A 22,274-nucleotide genomic window follows, 5' to 3' on the forward strand; every position below is an offset into this window, starting at 1 on the left:
TGTCCTTGGCAAGATACTGAACCCCTAAATGGCCCCTCATAAATGTTGAGTGTTCTAAAAATGTATGTCGCTTTGGACAAAATGACATGTAATGTAATGTGATACATTAAGGCGGGGCTTGTTGGGTACTTGGGAGGGCATTCGGAGAAAGTCAAACTGCATCGAAATCCAGTTTGACTTTCTCCCTCAAATAAATGAATGAATGTGTGAGTGTCAGCAGTCAATAGGGACGTGTGTGTGCGCGTGAAAAAGAATGACAAACAGTGAGTGGAGCATTAGGTGGACTAAGCCGTGTCTATTACTATCTCGACTTATGCGGCTGAGAGCGAAGCCCCCCCTTAAGAGATGATCACACACGTCACTATATTCCTGATATTCCTGAAAACGGACATACGCCACACACATTGCACAAAGATGGCCCATGCATTCAGATCAATTATTCCACTGTCGATCAGACCAGCCATCTTATTTTTATAATATCTCTTTCAACCAGGCCTTCGTAATGCTTTATTTTATCTATCTCCTTGCATTCAGTTGTTCAAACCCTGCATTTATTTTCAGTTTCATAAAAGTTCTACATTTTTTGTTATTACTTAGGGGTTTAAGTTAGAATCTATTGCACTGTTAAAAAACTGCTCAAATTGCACATATAAACTGTTAACATTGCAGCTTTGTGTCAGTGCAATAATGAGGTGGAGAGTGAGCTCAAGTCACCGTCTGTATTTGGCAGTGATCCGTACATGTAAGGCAGTGGGGTAGAAACTATTTGTGTAGAACATTTCATGTTTATGGTGGGGTGGGTCTTTAACCAAGTTGGCTGCTCTGCTGAGGCAACAGGAGGTGAAAAGAGTTATCTCGCAAAAGTGATCTCGTAATGTCACAGGAAGTGTAAAAAGTTATTTATTTTTAAATGGATTCCTCCCTGACCCATACTACATCGTTACGACCCTTAAGTTTAAACTTGATATTCCCTTTTGCTAAAGCCTATAATTAGGGCTGGGTCAGGTGAGTCCTCAACCATCCCTTAGTTATGCTGCTATAGGTCTACACTGCTGGGGGATCTCCCATTTCCAACTGAGCCCTCTCCCTTTCTCTGTGCCCTAACATTCAGTTTTTTTGTTTTTTACTAAATCTTACTGTCTTTTTCCTCCAATAGTTTCTCTTTGTAGGTATCTCTGAGTCCAGAGCTGCAGTATAACAACTATTTTTATCAACAATACTTCAATTATTATATGAATTGCTGCTGCCATCATTAATAACATCTTAACCCTCTTGTTTTCATTATAACTAGTCAGAGGTGAAACCTGATGGTGCACGTATTCCTGGTCTCTCCCTCATCTCTCTCTTTTCCACTGATTTTTCCTTCACCCCAACCGGTCGAGACAGACGGCCGCCCACATCTAGTCTGGTTCTGTTATAGCTTTCTTCATGTTAAGGAGAGAGTTTTTTCTCTCCACAGTCGCAAAAGTGCTGCTAATTCTGAGTTTTGTTTTTGTGTAGTCTTACTTGGTAACCTTAACAAGACCTTGATCTTTACACGGATATTCACCATCTAGTCCTATATTTTAAAAACTACCAACAAACGGGGGTGAAAACACATCTTTGGTGGAGATAGTAACCTATGAGCATGGCTCCATATAACTACAGACATGTGACAAATGTCCTTTACAATATATTAACAGACAAAGTGTCACTACTTCCCCAATTGAAGGTCGTACAAAGAGTCCATTGCAAGAACCGCTTGCTTACGAATAACAAGCTCTTTCAGGCACACAAACCACTAAATAGTTTATTGAATAGATGTTTAATATTTGTGACAGTGAATACATAATTAAGTAGAATACACTGGGACATTCAATTTTATTATAAGAGAACATTAACAAAATATTGGCGTAATGTTTGAGAAGATTTAGAAGTATTTGGGTTACAATAACAAGCCTCCCTCTCTCATTATCAAAGATGTCAAGTACAAAACATTACAAGTTCAGATTCCATCTTCAAGGCTTTTGATGACTAAAGGAGAAAAAAGCCCAGGCAAGGAGTGAAAAAAGTATCTCACACATTCAGTACTTACTCTCACACACACACGCGCACTGCAAATCTGAAATAAAACAAGGCAATAAAAAGTGAGTCCATGTATCTTTGTGATGCCTACTATGTTTGTGTCTCTCAAAGTTGACTGGCGGCTGGCTTTGTTGTAACCTCAAGGACAGTGAGGTCGAGGGGTCACGGGGTTGGACCAAAAATAACAACTGCAGATGCTTTACTGTCTTTTCACATGTCATGGAGATCCTTGGAAACTTCTCTGAAACTGTAGTCCCTTCTCATGAAGGAAAACAAAGAAAGAAACTACGACACAGGGATGATGTCCGAGGTAATTTCACTGCACCTGGGAACAAAATGGCTAAAATGCAGATTCACGCTTTAAAAAAAAAAAAGAAAGAGGAAAAAACACCGGAGCAGACGGGCCTCTCTTTCCCATCGGACAATGTGCTCTCTATTCTATGCCACCACTGGCCACTTCTTTGTCAGAGGCTAAAAAAGGGGCGATCCTGTTGGTCTCCATGGCCTGGTAAACCAAGAACAGGAAGGCAGCCACGACGGCCAGCAGGAACAGCTTAATCCACAGGGACATGCCAGAGCGCACTGCTTTGGTCTGACCGGCAGGGGGAGCTGCAGACAGAAGCCTGGCAGAAGAGGGGGAGGTGGTGGAGGGGGGCAGGCTGGTGACTCTGTTGACAGTGCGGCTCTCTGTGTAGGAGGATGAGCTTGTGGTCTTGGTGATTTTAGGTGAGTAGAGGCCATTTTCGTCATTCCACAGGTCACTGGGCTTCACTGGGCGACCGGCAGCTCCACGGATGGGTCGCCTACAGGTGGCGCTGCAAGAATCAAATAGAGAGGATTGAGATTTTAGAATAATCGTACAAGAACAAGAAATGCAAGAACATTTTAACCCTAAATGACTCCATCATTTGTTCTTAAGCTGGGTTTGTACGAACATCCATACGTGATGAATGCCACCTGTACATATGTCAGGATGCACGGGGATAGTAAATGAGCATGTTCAGCGTCCAAAATATAACAAGGCTAAAATTCCTGGCCCATATGTCAGAAAAGTCATTGATATGGATGGAATAAAATACATGCAATGATAGTTTGTTCTGGCATGTGTTCTGCTGGATTAGGCAATGGATGCATTGCATTATGATACAATATGCAGCAGGTTAAAATAATTTGACAAGCCATCTCTGGCGTGTAGGACGTCCACCTGATCATTACATTAAATGCACTCTGCCATGGTACGAGTGCATTTATCATGCTAGCTGTATCCTGTCTTCATGGGATAGACTAGAGGTGTCATGAGGCAGAGAGTTTACGCACAACATCAGTCATCTGGAGAATATGGTGAATTTCAGGTAAAAGATCACAAAATATATTACATTGCCACAATTGAATCGTGCTGGCCATCGTTTTATAACACAAAGCAGATGTGCCCCTCCAGTGCCATTGCAACATTTAGCAGGTACAATACTATAATTAATTTATTATCAAGTCGAACTGTAGTGATGTATTATTTTCTTTTATATATTTGTAATTGCTTCAAACAAATGAAAACATGATTTGAAAAAATGTTTGTATAACAGATCCATTTATTGTGACTCCTACAACTGGTCTGGAACACCCGTAAATTCTGTTCATACCTGTAAGAAAACTGTACCGTGTAAGAAAGAAGCTCCAACTGTCTGAAATGCACTTGTTCACACAGACTTACCACAACCAAACAGAGTTGTAAACTTGATGGACTGGTAAGTAAATTTACAGTTTTGGTTCAGTTGTACTGCACCATCAGCGGCAGCGCTATATGTAAACCTCTTTGTTTCACTTGTTTAGATAAATGCTATACAAATAAGGTTATTGTTATATACTTTCTAGCCCCAGAGATAAGGAGCAGGTCCTGCTGAGCATGACTGACCTCATGATATCATGTGATAAGCATTGATTGGGTAAAAATAGGTGTGCAGTATTGTATGGGATAGTTACAACCCGAGTTATTTTTAAAGATATTCAAACTGAGCCAAATTTTGGCACTCTTTACTATTATGTGGACTTCAGCTCATGTTTCTTCAATTCAATTGTAACAATTTTACGGGGTGTAATGGAAAAATAAATAACAACTAGCAGCTGACAGCAGTGTTAATTTCGTAGACGTTAACAACCTTTTTTCCATGACGAAGACGAGATGAAGACGTAGCGAAAACGAATTTTGGAAAAATAAAAACTATGACTAAATCTATTTTAACTTTCATCGATCATCGTCAACTCGTATCAGGCCGTCATGAAGTATCAGGAGCGGGCGAGTGTGTGTGTGTGTGTGTGTGCGTGCGTGCGCGCCCCAGATAGCGCACCGGTCCTGAGGCTCTGCCCCCCGCCCCGCTCACTCGCTCAGCGACACAGTGAGATCAGACCTTGCTCATATTTTATTTTCAAATTTAAAACTAAATGTATATTTTAAGCTATTAGTGTGCAGCTACATGTTTTTATTTATTTCAAAATAGGGTACTTCATATTTCATACATTTACCAAAAATATTGGGAGGACTCAAATAGCCCTACAAAGTTCTGTGTTTAATTTATTTCAAAGTAGGCCTAAATTTGCCTGTGTATTTTCTTCTCATAAGTGTTCGGTATTTTCCTGTGTTGTATCAGGTACGAATAGCAATAAAATGTCAAGAGTTTTCTTTGTCGTTCTATAATTTGGTTAATGCAACAAACTATAGTTTAGTATAGTATAACTTTATATTAAACTTTATTAGCTTTGTTATCAAACATGTTTTGCGGCTACAGACAAATTTTATTTGGGGGAAGAGGGGGCAAAATTACTCTTTTGAAAGTAAAGGTTGCCGTCGTCCCCTGTTACAGACTTATGCTGGTAGGGATATTTAATGGACAACTTAAGTACTGCAATCTAGACTATTATGCAGTTGTAGACACAACACAGGGTCCCTGCTGGGCCTGAGAATGGAATATAAGACTAAAATGTTATTTGTTTTCGTCATCTAAAACTAGACTAAAACTAAGAAGGATAAAAATGACTAAATATGACTAAAACTTATATGCATTTTCGTCAAACGACTAAGACTAAATCAAAAATAGCTGCCAAAATTAACACTGGCTGACAGTTAGCCTGGTAGCTCGGCCTATTAGACGGCTGGCCTCTGCAAGTGAACATGTTAGCTGTTAGTTCACAGCAACGGCATGAATACTTCCTGCCAGAGACTAGCTATTTGCTTCAGAGTAAAAGGAACAGTGTTGATTCAGTTAAGTAGAACAGTATGTAAATGTTATATTACAGCAGTTTACTTAACTTTACTACATAAGAACTTTATTGATGTGGCTGATGACTGACTGACGTAAAAAATAAATAAGAATCAGTTACTTACTTGATTCCTGTTGGACTGTTGAAGTCACTGGGGAACAGCTCCTTCAGAACAACCTTTTCCTCCACTTTAGGGTTTTGGTCGCTGGCTGTGATTTTCTCCACCTACACAAAAAAAATATGAGCGTTAATTAAAGTGCAAGAGGCAATGATTCATGACGGCATCTCTCTTCTGGTTGTAAACAACTCATTATGGATTCATATGAAAAAGGAAAATAACCCCGTAACTTCACTACAGTCGCCCGCAGGTGCATGTCTGGACCAGCAACCCCTTGTCTGATGATACACCATTCTCACCATGTGCTCCCTTCACATGAAAGGGCCAGGCCAACCACCATGTTTACTACTGAACCACGTGAAACAGAGCAGGGTCACTCTCATGCAACAATCTACCTGTCTCACTAACACATCGTCTGACAGTGTGGATTTGTAGTTGTGTGTCCTCACAGGGCTGCATGTGGACGGGAAGCTGGAGATTTTCTGCTGCCTCCTTTTATGCAGCTGGATGTCTGGAGGGCCATACTCCTTCTGATCACAAACAACGTGAGGGACTGTGTGTCAAAGATGTCCAACCAAACCAACCATGTGTTCAGCTGTTACACAACTGTCCCCGCAAAAGTCCCCCAACAGCTGCACTCAGTCAACCGAACAATTGGCCAATTCATCAGAGGAACTATACATTATGAGCTATAGAATGGGGGAGGTTTTGCGCCTTGTGTTTCAACAGAGACAACGTAGCATTCAGAGGGATAGAAAAACAGAGAAAAGCAGTCAACAAACGTATGAGTAGAGCTATACCCCTGCTGCAGACACACCGCTGACTTTAAATCCAGTCTGGTCCGACACAGTCCAGGGGGACTCCTGACTCTTAATGGGGGAGATGTTACACATGGGGCTAAAGTTCCCTTTGTTGACAGAGGTGAAGTGAACCAGAGGAAACGACGGGTTGGCAGCTGGTCGTCGACTGCGTTCTTCAGGCCGACTCTTCGACTTCAACACAACAGATGAGATAATTAGATATACATGTTCGGAACTACTAAGAATTAAAGACAAAAGGTAGAATACACTACACATATAAATGTTACTGTATGTAACCTAGACACGGGATACCAATGTCCTAATGCTGGTTCAGTAATTGGCCCTGGGTCCTGATGGACCAACGAAGCTCAAGAATAACCAGGATTCCGACTTAAATCTCATACCCTGTTGACATTACCAACTATTTTCAATTGTTCGTCTCACATGATACTTAAATCTTAATTACTACACTGACCTGAAATTACCATCTCTCCTGAAGGTGCTGACTCCTGTAAATTATGAGGAGGCCGAAACACATTTCAAAACTTTTAGTGGAAAAACTGTCAAGTACAGCCATTTGTTGACTGCTTATCCATATTTTAATTAGCTTTTTTGAGGCTACATCATGAACTGTATATAAAAGATGGACATGACAACTCCTAAAATGTAGGCCTGATTATCTTTTTTGTCTCCTGTCGCTACCTGTAGTATAAGTCATAAACCACACCTTCATGTTAACTGGTTGGTACATGGATTAAACTAAGAAGTAAAAATACATGTTACATGCATTGTTCTCAAAGTTTATTTCTATCAATTTAGGGTAGTTCTTCACACACAGATGCATGTCCAAGTGTTCATTTCTCTGGTAAGTTTGGTTGAAAATCTTTATCTGATGATATAAAAATTGGTTAAAACATCATGACTGGCTAACAAGAGTATTGTTGGCAACCTAAATACCACTCAATGATCAATGCTGAGCAGACTCTGGCTCCAAATGATGTCAAAAGCGCTTTAAATGGCAGCACCTCTACCCAGGATATTTTTGCCCAACAGGGAGAAGTGGAAATACGTAATCTCTTTATATACAGTCTATGGAACACAACTGAAATCCCATCAGAAATGAGCAAGTGTGACCTGGATGGTGGCGATGGTTCCCTGGAGCTCTGCAGTCCTGAACTGGGTTTTGGGTAACCACTACTTTAATGAGTTTGGGGTGTTGTCCGCAATATGGGACAGAGTGATACACAGTCAGCCACAACGGGTAAATGAAATCAACACAAACATTTCAATAAATGGCACCGTGACTATGAAGAAAATGAAATGTGACCCATTTGTCAGCATCAGCCCCGGTGATAAACAGATTTGACCTACACCGGCCCACCACTAAATGCAGTTTGAGACAAGACGACAAGTGTGAGTGTATCCCTGAAGGGGGAAGCCCTCATCTTCTGAGCAGATGAGTAGATACAGACCAGTGAGATCATGCAGATATCAGTGATAGTACAAACAGCCTGTCACAGCCCAGAGCTACCTTTACACGAATGGACGAGGCCGAGGGAGTTTCAGCCTGGGCAGGACTCTCAGGGTTGTCGTGAACTTTCCTGTTATACTCTAAATAGACAGGTTCTCTCAGAACAGGCCTGATATCCTCAGGCACTATCTGCTGGGACACAAGAGACCAGGAGTAAAAGCTGACAAGTCAGACAGAAGAGGTGCAAAGATGAATAACCAAAGATGAGCTTGAGAAATCCAAGTGGGACTGTCATCTTGTCGTTGAGGGGGATATTTGATTAAAAAAACAAGAGAAAATAATATTTTAGTCAGATTGAAAACGATTCATAGTCGGGCCAAAACATGCGATTTGTCTCAGTAGGACGGTAATTAAAGCTGATATCATTCAAGGAGATAGTAAGCAGATAGCAAGTGTCAAAACTGTTACATTGGCTTCACACAATATTCAGAAACAATGACTGTGTACATTTGTTTGTGTTTTACGATTGTGTTTTAAATGATAAATGTATATATTTAAATTATTTTTGGTTGGAGGGTCAACGTCTTTCCAACAACATAGAATTATATGTTGCACCATTGCTGCCGAAAGGACGAGATCGCGGGTACAAGCGGCCGAGATGAGTTTTCTCAGAAGGGTGGCTGGCGTCTCCCTTAGGGATAGGGTGAGAAGCTCAGCCATCCGTGAGGAACTCGGATTAGAGCCGCTGCTCCTTTACTTAGAAAGGAGTCAGCTGAGGTGGTTCGGGCATCTGGTAAGGATGCCTACTGGGCGCCTTCCTTGGGAGGTGTTTCAGGCACGTCCAGTGGGGAGGAGACCTCGGGGAAGACCCAGGACTAGGTGGAGAGATTATATCTCAACACTGGCCTGGGAACGCCTTGGGATCCCCCCGTCAGAGTTGGTCAATGTGGCCCGGGAAAGGGAAGTCTGGGGCCCCCTGCTTGAGCTGCTCCCCCCGCGACCCGACCCCGGATAAGCGGACGAAAATGAGATGATGAGATGAGACCATTGCTGCCGGGTTCATTCCTGGCGTCAACACATCAGGAGTTTTTGAGCCCCGAAACTGAGACACTTGGAAATACTGGAAAATAAATTCCCTTACTTGTTACAATTGCTGTTCTTTGTTTAAAGTTCTTTCTGCAAATAAGCAACCAACTGCTGAGACCACAATTATACTGATGTGATATGAATTTTTAAGTGTGCTCCTTGGGACAGATTATTTTTGTTATGGATTCAAATTCCTTGTCTGGGAAGATAGTTTTGCTTTAACTGGAAGATATATTAATCTGAACGTAGCCTTAGGGACAACTCTGCATGTCCATTAGTGGCCCAACCAGAGCCACAACATTAAAACACACACAGCTCCTCCTCCACAGCCCATGTCAGATTATTGGCAGCAGCCGACCAGTTGTCATGTGCTCTCGTTACTTGAGGCCTCAGCTCAACAGGTGAACATTCACCATGTGAACAGCAGGTGGAGCTGCTCACTGTCACAATCTGACACTGTTGGATAACACCCATCACATGCTGAAGATCAAGCCTTCACACTGCTAGAGGCCATTTGCACTATTTGATAATAATTAAAAACAAATGTCAAAGGCGGAATGGTAAAACAAGGGAAATAAGTAAAGGGCAAATTTCTCAAGCATCCAATATCCAGATTTTGGTGATTACAATAACACCTGTATGGAAAGACAGACAACAAATATCAGAGGAAAAGCAAAAGAACAGCTGGGGTTAAAGAACCGCCAGCAGAGCTGGAGGGATGCGGAGAAAAGTCAGCGGGAAGTCCACACACTGCTGACTGTATGCTTCAAACTCCAAAGCATTCAGCATGTGCATGTCAGCAGCTAATCCACATCATGTGCTTCGAGTTTGACATGCACCGAGCAGCAAGGATACACTGCATCTACAGGCTAACACTGAGCTGGGTGTGACTCCACTCCAATAAAAAGAAAAAACAGCTTCCTTTGGTCGGTTTGGGAGGAAACTGGATAATCAAACCCAGCTTCTGTCTATACCATCTGCTTCTCTCTGGTCACACAAATCTGGGGTTGGGGACAGTGTAAAAACTGCCTGAGAAGGTGAAACGTTTAGTTTCTTTCCAAAATTAGACTCTTGCTTGGAAATATCATGCTAAAATTCACAAATGTGGATAATTTAGTGTTTTATCACACAGAACCCATCAGACTACTCTTAAAACCTGACTGCCCACATTGCAAGCATAGTCAGGTGTGTTTGCTATCAAAGATGCTATTGACTATGAGAGAGCGAGAGAGAGAGAGAGAGTGAATGAGAGAGCTGCAAACCATAAACAGCTGTTTTTATGCACCTCCCCCTGCTTTCAAAGACTGTGGACATCACCCGATTGTAACTGCTAACAGTCAACATTTAAGATGAACAAGAAACTATTAGAAGGTGTGAGATTCCAGGCATCTCAGAATTGATAGATTTTAGCGAACCCATTATTAAAGCAGGAATGCTCCTTAGTCACTCATTCAGATCTGTAAGCTATGTCAGCAGCTCAGGAACTACACCAACAGCAGAAAAAAGAAATCTTAAATACAGATATTAGCAATGATCAAAACAAATTCTTATCACTAAAAATATCAGCAGAAATTAGTTCTCCCAAGCCACTGTTACGTTCCCACATAGAGGGTGACTGAACTGATGAGCGGACTTTTCACTGTGACTAAAGGACAATAAAATATGAAGAATGAGGTTGACTCACTGCCAAGTCGTTTCTTACCGTTTGATGCTGGCTGCTACGGGTGCGGGTAGTGATGGGCAACTTCCCTCGGCTCCTCACTGGTCTCTCGACCACTGGTGGAGCTGGTTCAGGCTCTGCCACTGGTTCTGGTTCTGGTTGTGGCTCAGGTTCTGGTTCAGCGGTCCCCTCTGAAAAAACACATTGTCGTCATACACCATCATTAAACGGATCACATAGGTGACATGTACATGTTTTAGTGATGGAGTGTAAATTATGACCGCAGACACTCTACAGTTACTGTATTGTCAGCCCATTTTTATGCAAATATCATTTTATGGACCTCCATATTTACAAGCTGCTAGACACGGCTTGACTTTGGATAAATAAGCTTGTGATGTAAACAGTTTTAAAATCACTCTACAGGGTTTTTCCTGGCCGGAAATTAGGCAGGAGTGGTACTGAGATAAGTAAAATCGTTCATAGTTTCACGCTTTGATTCATTAATTCAACTGATCCTGACTTCGCTCGCGTTCCCTCTTGCCTGCTGACAAACTAGAGGCAGCCGCATCATAATTCTCTATGTAGGAAAAACCCTGCTCTATCCCTTAAAGTTTGGAAAATAAGAAGCTCTTTCATGCATAAAACCTTCACTATCAAAAAGTGTATTATCCTCACACCCACAGCAGTATATCTTCATAATTTAGACAATTGGTATTTTCAGCGTCTACAAGTTGGTCTTCATGGTGGACTGAGATCTAACAAAACCATTGAAACCCAGGACAACCTTTCAGATACAGTTAATGGTTGTCAGTGTACAGTAAATGCAGGTGTCGTTGCCAGATGACATAAGCTAATCCCCTATACAATCAGAATAATACAGATTTCCCACAACAGGAATGTTAAAGAGTGATTGTTAAGTGGAAACACTATGAACAGTCTGTTTTCTTGAAATACCATCCCTAGTTCTTACCATCCTCCTTGTCACTGTAGAGGTCGGCTTCAGAGTGGCCATTGTGGTTAACTTGTATCTCGGCGAGGACCAGCTCAGGCAGTGGTGGCTGTGCGGGGCCATTGTCCAGGAGCTTCTGCAGTTTCTTCTCGTACAGTTTACGGGTGGATGCTGGGGGAGAACAGTCCATAAAAGTAAATTGCACACTGTACTCTTGTGTTTAATGCGATGACAGATCTGTAAAGACTCTGATAAAGACTCAGGAACAGCAATGTTGGTGAGGCAATCCTCATCCTTATGAATGTTTCTGATTAAGCTTAGATGGTCAGGGTTGTAATTCAGGCCAATTCATTGGCATCTCTCAAATTCTTAAAGAAATGTTGAGGTTCACATCTATGTTTAATCAACAAGTCCACCTAACATTGGGATTCTGTCTGTTATAGATTTTAATTGACAAGTCAGCTACATTCTACATTCGTGTCTATTAGAAGGTTCCCATTTTACTCACAATTGTTGTAAATGCAAAGATGAGGAGCAAAGCAATTCAAAATTCATTTCTGGGCGACAGTTCGGATTAAATTTATGAACACACCCACAATAATCAGCGAACTAATAGTTACTTTAAATTATTATCATTTTGTTAAATCTGTGTGTTTGTCCAGAATGCTTAGAGCCGATTGTGTGTTTTCTGTGGTTCCAGTAACTGTCTGACCAGTAAGGGTCAGACAAAGCTCTCTTGTGTAGCATTAATTAAAATTATAATTAAATGTATTGATTTCTTCAGTACACAGAATAGAAGTGACATCATAGCTCTTCTATGCTGCAGAATGTATCCTCAGGTTTCAGTAATGAACATTACTTATTTGCATTGTTCATGATGAATTATATTTATAGATGATACTGTCTGTGTTACTGTTAAAGTGATGTTGCACACTAACGCGGTCAGTTGTTGACTACCGCAGGATTGAGCTCATTACCGCCATCACCGCATATTTTTATTGTTACCAAGTTAAAGTTGTGTGTGTGTCTGTTTGTGTGAGACACTGTGTGAGACAAGCCGGGCCCACGGTGGCCATTTTGTGTGTGCATAGTGGGTAGTCAAGTTTGTGTGTGTGTCGATGGTGCTAAAGTGACTCCAAAGGAACTCACTATAGTTTTTGATGCTAGGTTATCTAGCTCATGGCTAGATATCTAGCTCATAGCTAGATAACCTTGATAACTTAGCAGTGGCAAGCTAATAGGTATGTCGTGTGTGTGTATGTTCGTAGGGGTGAGGGGAAGGGCTTCCGTCTTGACTCCGTCTCCCAGCACTGAATTCAAGGCATTTTTTGAATTTCCAGTGAAGCTCATTTCAGACATGGCCTACAGAGTTCAGCCAGTGTCTGTCTTTCAGGAGGTTTTCTGCACAGACATTTTCACAACAGCTACAAATCCTCCTCAATATGTGAGAGGTGGATCAACCTGGTGCAGCAGGCAGAGGCAGGAACTGACGCATTAACTCTGCTGCGTTGATCACGTGATTTTGTTTACAGCACCCCGAAATCGGCTCTTATCACCATTCGGCCGCTGTGAATACAGTGGGGGATCCCGTGCTGTGTTCACACATCGACATCCCCTTGATTTCGACAGACTGTATAAAAGGAGGTCACGCAGTCTGTAGAAACTGTAGAGTGTCACACATGCACTGCCTCTGGAGAATATACAGGGTAACTGCGGACTCCAGCGCATGACTGAAAGCAGCCCGATAAACACGTCAATCGAAACGTAGTTTACATTTTAAACTAACGGAGCAACACATTCTAGGGGATTCGCCTCAGGTCAAACGTGGGATGGTGTTAGCCTACATGTCAAAGCCACTTGTGAATATCATCACCTGTGTGGAGTGTGTAGCACCAGCACACCACATCTCCCTCTGTGTGTGTGTGTGTGTGTGTGTGTGTGTGTGTGTGTGTGTGTGTTTTTGCAGGGGCAGAGGTCATCTCAGCATTCACTCACATGTGCCCCTGCTGCCATTTCTGCTAACGTGCGCACTCACCCACAATTGGCCCCACAACCACTCCCTGCTCGATCAGCGAGTCTCTCAGGCCGTCGTCGGTCAGCACGGTCACGTCCAGCTCATCTGGCTGCACCTTGTCAGTCTTCCTGGTGGCTTTCTGTGGGAGGACAACAGAGCAGCCCAGTCAGATATAGATGATGAACAAAACTCATCACAGTCAGGTCGGACACTGCCATAGATTTCTTTTTGCCTTTGGGCGATGTAAAAAGCAAATAGTGACAGTAAAATATCAGCCGATGGGCATCTGTGTTTCTGGGTGTGGGTTGTTTATTCAGTGACTGCTAAGACACCACTATATCAACATACGGTACCATGACTCAATTTGTGCACTTCCTTATAATACTAGCAGGGCTAAAAATGCAGGCTTGGAGTTTTTCGAGTGGAGGGAGAGGCCAAAAATAAGGAAAGAGTAAAGACTCAAACTCAATTGCTTTTCAGTTCACATATTTCTTTGTCACAGCATATCCATCTTGTGTCTTAAGCACATTCATTTCATTCTCTCCCTCAAAAGGACAACCGTGTTTGTCAAACTACCATAAGCTGCAATTTACACATGACACTGCTCTCAAATGACCATAACCCGTTTTAAACATGCAAGATTGGTGCAGAGCGGCAGAAAATAACACAGCTGTTTCATGTTGTGCAGGTTGTACTGACAGATTTGTGGATGCACATTTGAAATGCACACAAACCCATGCGACTGGGTAAAGCAGTTTTTAAACTGAATAGAGCTAGAGAGAAAGTAGCGCTTTGGAAGCAGAGATTCCAGGGGTTTCATAGTAAACAACTGGCGGCCCCTCACACACCAGCCCACAGGAAATTACACTGTTTGAAGCCAGCTAACTTTAAATCAAGCCCTGTGTCTCCTTCCTCACAGCTGAACAAGGCTCTGTCTCAGAGTGACTCAGGTTTCCTTGCAAGAACTGCTTTCCTTGAGCATGCTAAGAGTATAGAAGTTACACATGCTGCAATGTTTTCAATCACATCATTTTCAAATAACAATTGAGGAACTGAGCAGAAATAAAGTGTGTTCAGTGTACAGAGCCTCTAGCTGATCACTTGATATAAACGAGAGCAAAAGTGGACACGGACAGCAGGGCAGTAAGTGGACACACATGATTCTGTACATCACTGGGTTTAAGTTAGGGCAGGACATTAGCACTGATCTCCTGGTTTAATTCGGTCCCAGAGGATCAGGCAACACATAAGTTGAGCCTCTCAAAATTTGTCCTGGGAACGTCAATGTATCCTTCAACAAGTGCACAACAAGTTCTTCCCGAGTAACAATGTGCAGTTGAATCAACTGTTGACACATTACCTATAGTTACAAAAACTTTTTCCCCTGCTGAATTCAAAAACTTCAAATGCATATAATTTATGCCTAAATGTGAAATAAAGTTACACAGGAATGATTATGTGCATTTAAAAATAATTATGCTTCAGCAACGCAGGGACAGTCAATGGCTCAATTCAGACGTTCGCTGTAGTCAGTGTGAACACAGACGGGACAGAGGCTGAAATGTGAGGAATGCGTGGTGCTGCCATGGTTCACGGCGTGTAACAAACGTGAGGGACGCACATACAGAGAGGTTATCTCGCTCTGTCTGGCTCTCAGTGGGCCTTGAGCAGGGATTGGATGTGAGCCAGAGCGTTTCATAATCATAGCAGCCTGGGCTGCACAGACCGGGAAAGGAGGAGGGGAAAAAGGAGGGAAAAACAGTCTGTACTCCCTCCACTGCAGACCACACCCTGGCCTTTAAAGGAATAACTGAGCTGTGAGCTCACACACTCTTTCGAGTAAACTCACTACCAACACAGTCATTCTTTCCTTTACAATTCCTCACTGCAGCGTGGCTGGTAGTAGTAGTTTGAGGGAAAGACATGCCAGGACCTGTGGCTGCGTGATGCAACTAACTGTCTGGATGAGTAACACACTACAATATGTGTGTGGTTAGTCATAATGTACTCTGCTTAGATTAACCACAAGTGTTTACAGTACAGGTGTCACACATTCTTCATTCTTTACAGCCATTTATTTTAAATCTCATCAGCACCATATCGAAAAGAGAAAAACCTCAGGCATGAAAGACACAAAGTATTTGAACCTTGAACCATGAAAAAAAAATATATGAAAAAGGCTAACGATTTCAAAAATGTCAGGAATGACCTGCAACTCCTGCCAGCAGCCTATAATCACTCTGGCATGTGAGCATCGTGTTTCACAAGATAAACAACCAAAACCGTACAATACTACAGTAGCACAGATAACAAAGGACAAAATAATGACACACGGTGCGTCTTTCCACAGCCCCTGACTTTTTGCCACACACACACGCACGGAGCATAAAAAAAAGTCTTCCTCAATGAAGAAACCAAATCCAACAAGATAGACGCCACAGCTGCACTGAAGCTACTTACTGGGTTGTGTCTTTCAAATGTTCACTTCACTAGGTAAACTCCACACTAAAACACACTCCTTTTGTTTGTAATCCATCAAATGTTTTCTTAAACTGAGGACAGGCTAATCCAATTGACTTCAGGCAACAAATTTGTTTATCATTTTTTCTATCTCTGCAAAGGAAGACTCAGGCTACGGCTGTATTTGGTACTTTGCAAAACACGTCACTTCTATTGTTACACCTGGCAGCCACAAAACTTAAACTGATATTTTGAATACACTGCTTATATCATTTTTGTTTGAATTCCCGGGTTTGTGTTGTCTGAACAGAAGCCACACAAGGTTCAGGAATTGATAGACACACACTTAGGCTCCCTTTCCACTGGTCAAAAACCCAGGGAAGGGATGCGATTGGCATTCAATCCCATGGTTGAAGGACTCTGCGCAGGTTTTTAAATTCCCCGTCTCCAATCAGAAGTTAAGAAAATTCTGAACCTTTTCTGGCCCACTGAACTTCTGAGGGTTGCTGTAAAATTAGCCATGAAGATTTGTGTACTCAGTTATTTTTTTAAATCTTAGAAAAACAGAAATGGTTTTTATTCATGTCATCCAAGATACAACACTGGCAAGACAGCGAGGTAAGATAGCGTCTCATTTTCTGGTGTGTTTGCAACTTTGAACACGACTCAGTAGGGGGAAGAAGACAGAATGGCCAACTGCTCGAAGTGAGTGAATTTTTTTATAATAAAATGATTTATACCTGTTAATTTGAACAGACTGCAGATTAGACAATCTGATTCCTGTTTGCATTGACACGCACATTACCAGTGATCATGATCGGTCATTTTTTTTTTTTTTTTGGAGCAGGTCGTCAAAAGTCGAAACACATGAACAGTGTGTTGTAGAATATCTGCTGATCATTGGTCAACTTTTCAGTGAAGAAAGTGTTGAGGAATCCTCTGATACTTATGCTGAAATATTTATTGAAACTTGGCCACAACTGTGCATGATGTCATCTCATATTCTGATGTAATTTCCTGTGGTAACACTTTTAACCCCTATTGAGGATTTAGACTATTGGTTTGCCACTTCCTAAACCAGTATATTTTCTACTTCTGACAGTATTGCGTACGCAGTCTCATATCTATGGTGTCAAGGGAGTGAAGACTTTGACCTTGGCCATGCTCTCGCAGTTCCCCAAACACAAAAGATAAGCTGCACTACGTCTCATTGAGCGGCGACAGCGTCTCTGAATATACCATAACACAGTGCACATCTCATCAGAAAGAGTAAAGCCTCTGGATGCAAGTACAGTTAGAGTAGAGAGAGCTTTTTTCTTTGTAGTGTGACTTTGTGTTGCAGGTAGTTGGACACATCAATTGGTTCCATAATACTGTACAACAACACTTTAATAAAAACGTTTACATCCTTTTGTCTACTCATGTAGGAAGCCTTGAAATGTCTAAAGAAGCTTTGTTAACTTGCAGCATATCAAGTCATTTTGTTATCATAGAGTAGGAAAATACACAGGCTTACTCTCTTATTGCACTTGTCACAGCTTTAGTTTTGCTTCAAAGGATGTGACATTTGACGGCTGGTTAGACCTTGGAGCTGACATGAAGGACAACATTAGGTACAATCACACAGCCACCCACTTTCCCTGAGCTCCACAACAGGTGTTTCCTTCCCATTATTTTACCTTTACCTCAGTTCTTCTATGCTTTTTTCTGCTCATGAACAGATCAAACTTTCTCACCCGGAGGCCAGTTGTTCCCTGCCCCTGGTTCAGTCTGCCATCTTAACTGTTCATGGGACCAGATGCATCAGGATCTGGTTAACTTCTGCTAAACTATTTCCCTGAGGAAACCTTGCGCACAGCATACAGATGGTCAGTGAGGTGGTGGGTTGTTACTTGTTGCTACAACACTTTGTGGCTTTGGAAACACGTTATATCTGCTGTGAACCCAGGCTGACTAAAGTAGCTGTCCTCTAATAAGGATGTTAATGGTGGAGGTAGTGTTCCTTTGAAAAGACATTTGATGTAGATCTAAATAAGTAGCCTCATTTTGGGCCTTAGTGGAGGTATGTACCCCTAAGAACCATTCTAGTTCACTTTAGGTTATAGCCAGTAAAACATATGTATAAATTAGCATCTTGCATCTAATATTTTAAGGCTGGTTGAGTGTGACAGTGAGGAAAGCTTTCTTTAAAAGAATAGTCAACACAGTAGACGCTAAGAGTTTTACTTCACAAGTCATAGCAAAGTAATTTATGACATCTTCAACGACAACGGTCAAATATTAGCTAGTTCTATATTAGGGCTGAACGATTAATTGCATTTGCGATAAAATCGAGATTTGATAAAACGCGATTTTCTAAACAGAGCGTGCGGGATTAAAGCGTGCGAAAAATCGCAATTACATTATTTTCCCAAATCGTTCAGCCCTATTCTAGATCAAATATGGCCGTTTTCTGTCAGTACGCTTAAAAGGCAGACTGAAAGAGAAGAAGGGCCGGTCTTTAACAACCATGGCCAAACTTTTTGCAACTAAATAAGTAAGTCAATACAATGCGTTATATCACAGTTGGCGATGGTTTTCTTTGAACTGAACTTTGATTTATCATATCAATGAAAAAAGCTTATCAACTTTACATTTTTTTAACCAAAATCTTCAATATTGGAAAATGTCGTTCGAATTGACCTCATTTCGTTTGGGAAGTGCACGCGCCCCTGAGGAGGCTATCGGGGGACATTTAGGCTAAACACATGGTGTTAATTAGGCTGGTTTGCGTTGAATATGACTGGCGGGCTTGAAGACGCTATGATGACACCACACGAGCAGTATGGAGCGATGTTGCGTTTTTTTTTTCTTCTGTTTTATAACGTCTGAAGAAGGGGTGGTGATTGCCTTCAATTGTATTGCTCTTTAAGCAAACCCTCTTACGGAATCTCTGTCATATCATATGCTTCACAGTTGAAAGATTCAACGGTGCGTTGATGAAACCACATACACACAGGCGCGCACACACACACACCTGCCTAATCAACTGGTGAGACTTGTTTGCCAAGTGATAAACAATAAACATCACACTATCCCTTATTAAATTATCAACATCATAGAACTCATGAAAGATTGATTGTCTCTCACCATCCACACCTCAACACAGACAAATAGCTGCTCCTGCTTAAAGTAAACAGTGAGGCTACCTTAACCTGACCAGTGGGTACTGTGCAAGAAATCAACAACTGAGCAAAGACTGTGACAAAAGGACAAAGCACACAAATGGTGCACATAGCTTCTTCAAACCAAGCAGCAGTAAATGAATGAGACAAACACACACATGTCAACCCCCACATGTAATTTCTCATTCACCACCTTTGTTTTGCTCACGCCCTTCACTCAGTCAACGTGCACAAACAAGAACAGACTTGTACTGCTGCACACCTGTTTGAGTCGACATCTCATTCAACAATGAGGAACAGGTGAAGATGCATAGTTCACATTATCGAAAAAGTGCGTGGGTTAAACCTGCATTAAATCCAGCCTATGGTGACAGCTTAATGACAAATAAATGATACCACACTGAAGAAAACGTATCAATAGTAAATGCTCTGTCTTTATATAGTTTCTCAAGTTTGATCTACTCATCCAAACGCTCTGCAGATCAAGCCACATTCACATACTGCCACCAGATACATTAGGGAAAATTTGGGGTTTAGTATCTTGCACAGGGACCCTCAAGCATGTTGACTGGAGGAGCTTGGGATTGAACCACCATCCCATAAAGGATGACCTCCTGAGCCACTGCTGCCCCCAATAAAAGATGCAATCTAATGAAAGCAAATTACGCATTGAATTAACACGTAAATCAACAAAAATAACTGAATCACATAAATAAGATTGAAATATTTGGAACAGTAACCATCATTTTAAACACTGACCCAAGGTTTCTCTGTGATGACCATTTCAAAATGTGTTTAATCAAGTTAAACAAAGAAACTTAAAGGATCTTAACTGCAAACTAAATTTGCTCTCTGTTGTATGACTATTTAAATCCTTTGGTCTAGTATGATATAATGAAACAGATTAGCTCATTAAGATTATGTGGAACCAACTGTGGTTGCAGTTCAGAAAGTCAGCTGCGGTAAGAAGTCGCGGTTCAGGGGGAAATCCTTGCTCCTGTTTTTGAGGGCTCTGAAGAATGCAGGCAGTCATTGGCTGGAGTGGGATTACGGTCTTTAAAACAACCGAGGAATGCTGGGAAAGTGACACCCCGCGCCCAACACTGAAACTTCAAACTATCTCAAAGCACTCCTCTGAAACAGAAAAGTCATTCATTCAATCAATAACAACAGGCTCCAATCAGATTATTAACATTATCTGAGCGTGGGCGGAATTTCAGTTCATGTAACGACAGGTAAAGCTGAGTTTCTATTGGTCCACTCAAAACACAGACTGATTAAATTATCACACCAAAGAGTGAAGGAGTACCAGGTGAGGGACACCCCACCCGGTTTACCCTGCAGGCTCAAAGATAAACCTGTTCCGATTAGTGCATACATATGGCTGCTGTTGAACTGTTGTTACCAACAACAATGGTAGCGATGCCACAGCATGTTAGAGCTGTAGTAAAGTTTGAGGCTATTTTTGGGGGGGGGGGGCTCCAACTTGTGAATCTGGTCGGTGGCTCTAATCAGATTCTGCCACAGTTTCACTCATGAGTCTTTAATTCAGAGCAATGAATGTAGAAAATCAAGTGGCCATCAGGGGGCCAGAACAAGCCCCAAGTTATTAGCAAGCTATGCACTGGACAAAACGATCAGTGACCAGCTCTGTCCAGAGCTTGGGTACAGGAAGCAGCAGAAACTTTTTAGGGTGTGGACCTGAGAAGAAAAAAAACGTGGAGGGCGATGGGAGTGTGTGGTAACTGCAGGCGGCACCGTTCACACCGAGGGGGATAGTTGATGTATTGATTTGTGGAGTTTAATTTGCAGGTTAATAAAACATTGTAGCTTTAAGCGTATGCAAACGTCTGACACAATCACCGATTATTATTTTTGAAAGTTTAATTTCCCGTTACCAACGAGTAATCGATTAAAATGAAAGTAATCACTTGTTAAAGAGATGCAGCCGGAAGTAACTGAGTTTGTATTCGTAGTAAAACACACAACGCTTGTGCTCTGCATACAACTATTTCAACGTGTTTGAGTCCCTAGACACAAACTTTCACCACGATGCCTCCTCGTGCTGTGCGAGTTTCTGCACAGAAAAACACGGACTTAACGCTAATGAGAAACTCACTCTGCCGGACGAGCGACTTCTGCTGTAGACCACGGGCGGCGGCAGCTCCTCGTCGCTGGAGAAAGCGTCCCAAGTCGTGTCCACGACATGTTTCTCGTTCTGGGCGGTGAGATTCCTCAGGTACAGCTGCACGTACACGTCCTTGGTGGGGTTGCCGCTCGGCAGCTCCACGCTGTTGGCCATCAGCTCGCTCTTCAGCTTGTCCTTGGTGAGCACAGACGGGTCCTCCAGGTACACCGGCATGTCAGCGCGCAGATGGAGGGACGGAGGTCTGGCGGCGTGGGGACGTTAGCTAGCTAACACCGGGGAGCGAGAGTGGAGGTTAAGGCTCAACGACTAACTAGCGCCTCTTGCTGGACTCGGCTCGTAAAGAAACTAATCTCTGCAGAGACTGTTTCAAAGAACAAACTAAATGAGGAACAACAACTAAAAGCAGTGTGGGCGTCTCTTCCTCCTGCGGCGGAGCAGACCGGGGGCAGAAATGAAAGCGAAGCTCGGTGGCTCTGTTTGTGTTGAAGAAAGACGAATGTGGACACTCATGGGGATGACTTGGCCGGAAGTGGCTCCCTGTAGAAACCGGCTCCTATTGGCCAGCCGTTGATAGAAAATGGTTACTCATTGGTGGAACAGATATGCTAGCTACTATCGAATACGAACTGCAGGTCACGTGTTTATGACATCACATTCAGCCAAAATTGGTGTGCACGATGTCCCCACCATATTTGTTTATATTATTATAGATTCTTTGTAATTGTATATACTATATAGTATCTGTTTACATTTCCTATTTGATTATATATACTGTATATTATGTTTACATTTTAATATATTATAGATCGTTTACATTATATAGAGTATATATTATGTTTACATTTACTATGTAGTTTATATTATCATTCATTGTATCAAATATCTATAAATTTGTATATTATCAGTTTCCATTTCCTATATGTTGGGTTGTCGGTTTTATATTATCATCCATATTATACTTGTGTATATTATCTATTGTATTTTCTGTGTACATTTCCTATATCATCCATATTATACAGTATCTCTATATTTTCCATTTTATATAAAATGTTTTCAGGTTTAAATTATCCATATTCTGTTTACT

General features: G+C 41.9%; 1 protein-coding gene across 8 annotated transcripts; it reads right to left on the reverse strand.

Annotated features, from left to right (window-relative positions):
- Positions 1–1,843: 1,843 nt before the first annotated feature.
- On the reverse strand, positions 1,844–21,716 carry tmpoa (thymopoietin a). 8 transcript variants are annotated; one of them, XM_062382388.1, is made up of 9 exons: positions 21,161–21,716; positions 13,439–13,556; positions 11,425–11,574; positions 10,494–10,642; positions 7,766–7,894; positions 6,235–6,426; positions 5,884–5,964; positions 5,441–5,541; positions 1,844–2,879 (listed from the first exon to the last, which is right to left on the reverse strand). In XM_062382388.1, exons 1-9 carry the CDS (start codon positions 21,401–21,403, stop codon positions 2,498–2,500), a joined length of 1,545 nt encoding a protein of 514 aa, XP_062238372.1. In that variant the 5' UTR covers positions 21,404–21,716; the 3' UTR covers positions 1,844–2,497. The 8 variants fall into 8 exon arrangements, with proteins under 8 accessions (XP_062238372.1, XP_062238371.1, XP_062238374.1 ...); XM_062382387.1 differs by having other exon boundaries at positions 5,830–5,964; XM_062382390.1 differs by lacking the exon at positions 6,235–6,426.
- Positions 21,717–22,274: the final 558 nt, after the last annotated feature.

Source organism: Platichthys flesus, chromosome 23 (genome assembly GCF_949316205.1).
Source record: "Platichthys flesus chromosome 23, fPlaFle2.1, whole genome shotgun sequence".
NCBI lineage: Eukaryota > Metazoa > Chordata > Actinopteri > Pleuronectiformes > Pleuronectidae > Platichthys > Platichthys flesus.

Bases quoted from the DNA above. Each gene is read 5' to 3' on its own strand.
- tmpoa (XM_062382387.1), bottom strand. From the start codon at position 21,403: ATGCCGGTGTACCTGGAGGACCCGTCTGTGCTCACCAAGGACAAGCTG. The intron at 11,575-13,438 runs GTGAGTGCGCAC...GTTCTCCCCCAG, and splicing joins GGTTGTGGGGCCAATTGTGG to CATCCACCCGTAAACTGTAC. The intron at 5,965-6,234 runs GTATAGCTCTAC...GTTTGTGATCAG, and splicing joins GCGGTGTGTCTGCAGCAGGG to AAGGAGTATGGCCCTCCAGA.